Source organism: Adiantum capillus-veneris, chromosome 14 (genome assembly GCF_014529385.1).
Source record: "Adiantum capillus-veneris isolate H3 chromosome 14, ASM1452938v2, whole genome shotgun sequence".
Taxonomy (NCBI): Eukaryota; Viridiplantae; Streptophyta; class Polypodiopsida; order Polypodiales; family Pteridaceae; genus Adiantum; species Adiantum capillus-veneris.
The window spans coordinates 122,405,007-122,411,763 of record NC_140944.1 but is presented as its reverse complement, the minus strand read 5'-3'; the positions used below and the strand labels follow the sequence as shown (position 1 = coordinate 122,411,763).

At 42.9% G+C, this 6,757-nt stretch overlaps 1 protein-coding gene across 1 annotated transcript; it reads left to right on the top strand.

Moving 5' to 3' along the window:
• The first annotated feature begins 751 nt into the window (after positions 1-751).
• LOC147443059 (Rhomboid-related intramembrane serine protease family protein) lies at positions 752-4,295 on the top strand. Its single transcript, XM_086528984.1, has 9 exons — positions 752-868; positions 976-1,104; positions 1,192-1,205; positions 1,331-1,716; positions 2,405-2,579; positions 2,682-2,847; positions 2,925-3,095; positions 3,181-3,335; positions 3,406-4,295. Exons 1-9 carry the CDS (start codon positions 767-769, stop codon positions 3,662-3,664), a joined length of 1,557 nt encoding a protein of 518 aa, XP_086385110.1. The 5' UTR covers positions 752-766; the 3' UTR covers positions 3,665-4,295.
• Positions 4,296-6,757: the final 2,462 nt, after the last annotated feature.

Here is a 6,757-nt window from a genome sequence, read left to right as displayed (position 1 = left end):
CTCCCGTGTGCTTGACTCCCTCCGCTTGTCTTTTCACACAAGACGGAGGCACATGTTAAAATAGTAATTCTAGGAGATTACCCAAATAATGGAGGGGGTCCGAAACGGTTAACAACTTTTCTTTTGCCCAATCTATGCACGCAAATGGATGATGCACACACCTTCTCTTCACTCAACCGCCGGCCTCTCTAAACCTAACCTAAGATTGGGTTTACTGCTGACGACGTCTTCTTGTGAGTCGCTTATTGCTGTTCACATGGGTGGAGGCAGCCCTCTATACAATAAAGGCAACTTCATCAGTAAACGAATTAATTGCAAGCTGATGGTTAAGTGATAGCAACAACACCCATAGATGCAAGATTGCGGATTGCAGCCCGCGTTTTGCGCTTCCAAGCTCTTCGCTTTGACCTCTTTCAAAGGGGGGGGGGCGGCGACGTCGCCAAAGATGGGATGGGCCTGAAGTTTGCTCGCCCGAATCCATGTGCGCCACATTGGTTGCATGTAGTGAGGCACCTGTCAAGCTCTTTGTCGCTGCTTGGCCGTGTAAACCCGGCCTAAGAAAGACATAAGCATAAGGCAAAAAAGTTGAGAAGAACGATGGATCGAATTTCAGCTAGTCTTGTGTATTTAATTTTTGCTTTCCTATAGGCCTATTTTGGACAAGAAATATCTAATCTAATGTACACAACGTGGCACCCCAGGAGAGGTGTGCAGAATGTGAAGAAGATAAGGCTGGAGAGTGAGAAACTCCTCTCGTCTGCTGACTATGCAAAAGTTCCGAACTTCCGAACGCCGCTCTGCGCTTTTTCGCGTTCGCGCGCGTGCCGCCACTAGACAGTCTAGACCTCCGACTCGAATGCACAACACTGTAAGAAGAACGCCGAGCTCGCCATTGCTCGATTTTCTACTGTTGATCACGTGCATCATCTTCTTGTCGTTTTCTCTTCTGTGGTCTCGCTTCTGACCTAAAATTAGCTGGAGTTCGTTCTTCATGTCTTCGGCGTCGTAAAGAAGCTGTTTTCCATCGCGTTTCTGCGATCTCTACCTTTGAATGTGGTGTCACAGCATTCGGAATCTACTGCCTCCTTTTCGTACATACTTCTGGTTAGGGTTCTTCACCTATTTCTTCAACTAATTGCCCCCCAACCTTGACTTCTGTAAGCATTTCTTCTCTTCTACTGGATGTTGCAGGTGATCTTTTCCAGGTTAGGATGTCCCCCCCTGTAAACCTGCAGACTTCCTCGACTCCGTGCATATGCAACTCTCAGCTCAACATCTTAACAGATTGTAGAAGGATATCATTAGGTTTTTCATCTGACCATGATGGTAGAGCCCACAGTGCCTTCAAGCAGAGGGCAATTAACCCCATTCACCTGCTTCATTTTCAAAGAAAGAAAGTTTGCCTTTCTCCATTTGCTGGCCTGAAGGAGACAGCGGAGAAGGTTGTCATTGAAGACCCAGGAGTGCAATCGAAGGGCTCTGAGAGCCTCATACGCAATGAGTTGAGCGCCTTGGATGCCTACTTTAATAAGCTTCAAGGAAAAGCAAGTCCGGAGGCTCCTACTCTGGACTCTAAGGCAAAGGAGGTTGCTACAGATAGGGAGGTTGCCACGACTAATGAGCTGCCAGTTGTGGCTGCAGAGCCTCTTTCTCAAGATGATTCAGTAAAAACTGACTTAAGGACTATCGAGCGATATCTAGAAAATCTCTCTACAGGTAGACTCTTGTCATTGGGTTTGCATTGTACTTGGCCTTCCTTTTTGTTCTCTATTTCTTAGTCATGTTCTGTTAGGTTGCGTTTGTGATGTGTCCCACATGCTTAAAATCAGTGTATTTAATTATATGGATTCAATGTCATATAAAGGGTGCTGCCAATGTGCTACTCATCAAACATCCAATAGGTTGGCAGCTTTTGTTTTCCTCAGTAGCTTCTAGCTTGCAGCTTACGGTTATACTACATACAATGCCCTTTTTCCCAAAGTCGTCCATCCGAATGTTATTATTGTGCTGCCATGGTGAAGTGCTCTGTCTAGCTTCGAAGTATTGGCTCTGGCAGCAAAGGATTAGGCACGATATACTTGTTTTTTTTCTGTGCTGGGGGAGTGCATCTGTTCAGATAATCAAAGCAAGCTTAGATTGTTGTCTGTGAAGCTTGTCTGTTGTTTATATGCTCCTATGCAGCAAGCCTCCCTGTGTCCTACTAGAGTAGCACATGATATTTTGGTGAGTATGTTTCCAGCCTGCAGTATCTGTGTTTGCTATTAGTCTACATGCTGAATGCACATAGTGGTGTTCAGAACAGTGAATACATTTTTTTATTGTAGTTTTGAGGCTCCTTGATTCTTGCTCACTTCTATGCTCATGATTTCTTTTATCCTTCTTGTTTTGGTGGGGCAATAACTAGGGAAGCAACCATCTAGCCCCGCTGATGTGCAGAAGTCTGAAAGGGAGCTCGAGTCTTTGATCAAAGAGATAGCTCCAAGTTTGCAGCTTCTCCCAGTCCAGGAGGTTGTGGAGGATCAGTCTAAATCATTTGATGTTGACCCTTCAAACGTTTTCAGTACAGAATCATATGTCGTGTGAGTGCTAGACTGGGTGAGAGGAGAGAAGGCTTACTTAATGAGTTCTGGTCTGGGTGTTTGTTAAGCAGGATTCATCTAATCTAGCTACTTTATGGGCAGCTATGTTCTTGCAGCCATAAACATAGCAGTTTATCTGTTTGGTTTGGCTAGTCCTGTGGACACAGCTGGCATGGGGACTTCAACTCTACCACTTCTTTATGGAGCCAAAGTGAACGAACTTCTCTTGAATGGTGAATGGTGGAGACTTATTACACCCATGTTTTTGGTAGGTTGCATCACCTGTGTGTTGCAATGTAATGATTTAATTGACTTTCAAATGCTGTACTGTATGATATGCTGCAGCACTCTGGGTTTTTTCATATTGCCTTGAGCTCTTGGGCCTTGCTGTTCTTTGGGCCTCAAGTGGAGAATGTTTTTGGACCTTTGGCGTTCTGCATGATATACTTTCTTGGAGGTCTCTGTGGCAACATATTTAGTTTTTTCTTAACACCAGCTGCAACTGTTGGTGGAACGGTGAGTTTTTGTTAACTGCTGGCTAGTGTTTTCAAGCTTTTTCAAAATCGATTTTCACTGTTGCTCTTTTTTGGTTTAAATTCAGGGGCCTCTCTTTGCTCTTTTCAGTGCTTGGGTGGTGTATTTGTGGCAAAACAAGCGGGTGTTGGGTGAACAGTCGGCAGATTATGGCATAAAGGCAACCACCTTGATGGGTGTCCTAGTGCTATGTTTGAGTTGTCTATTGCCTACTGATGAATGGTACGGAACACATATATTTTACCTTATGTGGGCTAGCTCCAGCCACTAAATCTTTTGATTATCTTTACAGGATACATGTGGGGGCTGTTCTTCCAGGGATTCTGTTTGGCTCTTTTGCTGCCCCTATACTTCAAGCTGACTTAGATGGCATCAGTTCTAGTCTGAAGAACAGGGACAATCGCGAAGAGCCATATGCCATATTTGATAGTCCATCACTTCTGAGTTTATCTGTGGTTTTTGTGCTCTCCACAGGCTTGTGCTTCACTATATTCAATATTTTGGCAGCGATTGTGGAGAACTCACAATTTCTTGACAATACTCCTCTCTAGGCTGTCCTTGCTAGATTGCTGTGGGATCTGGAAACGACAAGTCATGAGCTCTGATCTTGGGACGGTGGCAAGTTTGCCAGATGGAGCTATCAGACATTGTTCAGTCTGGCGATGAGGCATCTCAAAGGGAGTATTGCCGTATAGAGAATAACTCTGCACCCGACTGGGTCACTAACAGGCCTAGCAGAAAGATGAAGCTGTGAGTGCTCTACATTTAAGCTTGGGAAGAAGGTGCACTATGAGCTGCTTCAAGTTGCTTTCATTTCTCTGCATTTCTCTCAAGTGATACAAGCTGCATGCCCAAAGCTCATAGTGATTGAAATGCTTATATGCCTCGGAAGGACTCATGCTGGGCTTCAACAAACATCTCGTGTCAGTGCTATATAATACTGTGCGTATAAAGATGTGTGATTTTCCTTGTCAAAGTGAATGGCAATGCATCTTTTATATGTTTTTGGGATTCATTCACCTTAGGTTTGTGCAATGTGTAAGATACAGGTATAAACTTCCTGTGATGTACAGCCAGATGAGCATACATTGATATGATAACAAGTACGTACATGATAGACTTTGAGCTTCGGCTTCAATGTTGGTTTTTTGCAAGCATAAAGGAATTGAGATTACAAAGTGATGTCCAGTTTTTTCCGTGTAACTGGCCGACTGAAGCGATTATACAATGGTGGTTATGAGCTTCACCTTTAAATATGTGTTAGGTGTCTGTGTTCACTCCTATTCCTCGGTTTCAAGATATCCAACTTCCTGTGCAGTGTTTCGATTCTTAGTTGAGATGGCATGCTGTAGTTATGAACTGAGGTTGCAAGCCTTCATCCCAGGTATTGGGTTGTAGGTGTTCCTTGAGATTTATGGCAAAAGTTTGTGAAACTTATGATCACCTTTGCCATCATGGTGTATTGTAACTTGCATTACAACTACAGGTAATTAAGTGCCAACAAGAGATGCAAAATTTGTCTCCATGAAAGTTCAATGGTGGTTGTCAATTCCTCAGGTCTCTATCTGCTCTGGTTAGGCTTTTACTGAAACTAACCACTACCATTTAAGCAGCACTTTAAAGGTGGTGAGTATCAAAAAGTATGGATACATATTATCACTGTGAGTGTGAAGAAATTCTGTAGCTGCTTGAAGAATGACTCCGTCATACATTTGGGGAGCCTAATGCTGCCATCCCATGTCTCTATGCCAACAAGAATAAATAATATTTCTTAATCATGGAGCTGATCTCCAAATTCCTTTCGCAAACAGGTCTCTAGCGTGTTACATCCTTGGGCTAAAGGAGACTCTTATTGCAATTTCCAATCAGCTTGTGCTTGCTCTTTTGTGGCTCTTGCATTGATGCCTGATGTATCTTTAGAGCAACCTCGCAACACTTGGTGTTAACCATCGGCATCCACTTCTAGCAGTCATGAGTTGGGCTTGTCGGTTCAAAAGAAAAATGGTAAGAGTGATCGTCGATGAGAGGTGCACTTTAACTGGAACATTCAAGGGTTAGTTGATTAAGCATAGGTGTCCAAGTGTGAATGAGCGAGTTCATATAAAAGTCAATTAAACTTAAAAATCACTCATTCTTTCATTTGTGTAATAGAGGAGTGCTCTTGTTCTATCTCCATCCTTTTCTTCTCCTTGTGTGTGTGTGTGTGCGCAAAAGAGAGAGAGAGAGAGAGAGAGAGAGAGAGAGAGAGACAACGGTGGCGAGGCGGTTGAGCGCGGCACGATGGTAGCTCCTTCTTCGCGGTGAGGAATTTTCCATGAAGGCGAGAGTAAGGCGTTCAGTGACACACCTTTGTTCTCTTGAGTTTGTTAGATTAGTCTGGTTGTGTTTGAAGCCATTTGTGATCCGCATATAGTGTACGACAAATCTCTTGCAATGACACGTGTGATAGAAGCGCATATTTTTGGCGCCGTTGTCAGGAAACGCTTTGCATTCGAGTAGCATTTTATGTTGTTTTGTGGTACAGTATGAAATGTAGAAAAGATAGAGAAAGAAGGTGTGTGGTTTGTTAAGAAGGAATCTGTGACCTTTGTTTTGTTGCATTGTACTGTTTTTGTTAATAAGGTATTGCAATGTATTCTATTGTCTTTGTTGATAAGGGGTTAGAATTAAGGTAGTAGATCTATAATGTTAGTTTTGTAAGGTACAATAAGTAGATTTGTTAGCTAATGGATTGCTGTAGTACTGTGTTACTGTGTAATAGTAGCTGTGTTAGTTGTAAGTAGGTAGGTTAGGTGTGTGTTCACGCGCGAATCGCAACCGTGACGATCTTATAAAAAAAATAATTATTAAAAAAGAAAAAAAAGATAGGATTAAGATCGAGAATATTTCTTAGGTTCAAGCCCAAGTCCAAGCCCACGCTCAGGCTCAAACCTCATTCACCCCTTAGAATTAATTATTTTAGTCTCACATCTAAGTAAAAATTGATATTTTTAAGGACCATAAGAGCTTCGGGTAACCGAACGTTGTGTTGTAAAGCACATCATGATTCTCTGAGCAATATACTCGTATCAAGTTATCACACGCTCTGATTAAAAAATCGATCATTAAAAAATAAAGAACTGTGAAAACGGAGTGCAGAACGTCCAAAAAATCAAGTGGTTAACTTTCAAGGGTATTTGTCGACGCTTATAGGGTGCCAAATGCACATGCATCTGCGCTTTGGTCGTGTGTTAAGAGGCTGAGCAACTAGCGAGCAGTTCGACTTACACGAGTTCTCAATACCCACCTACTTTAGGGTTCGGATTTTCAGCGAGAACCCAATGTAGTACCACTCAGGAGTCGCATATAATGTTCAATGACTCTATCTTTGATTACGACGTTTGGAGGGTTATCCAATGCTTAATTCTGATAGCTCAAGCCAAGACATGCATGCCATAGACCCACGGTTCGAGCCAAGCGTGTTTAGCCGCTTGAAGGAAACTTTTAGTAGAGCCACTTGCTCCGAACAGGGAGCTAACGATGTAAATGAGGGGGGTGGGGAAGTAATTCTTCATTCATGACTAACGTAGACTCTATACCCTTAAAGAGTGTGCACGTGAATACTTCATTCACTGCACCCTCTGACTCTTCAGAGCTATTCTCTT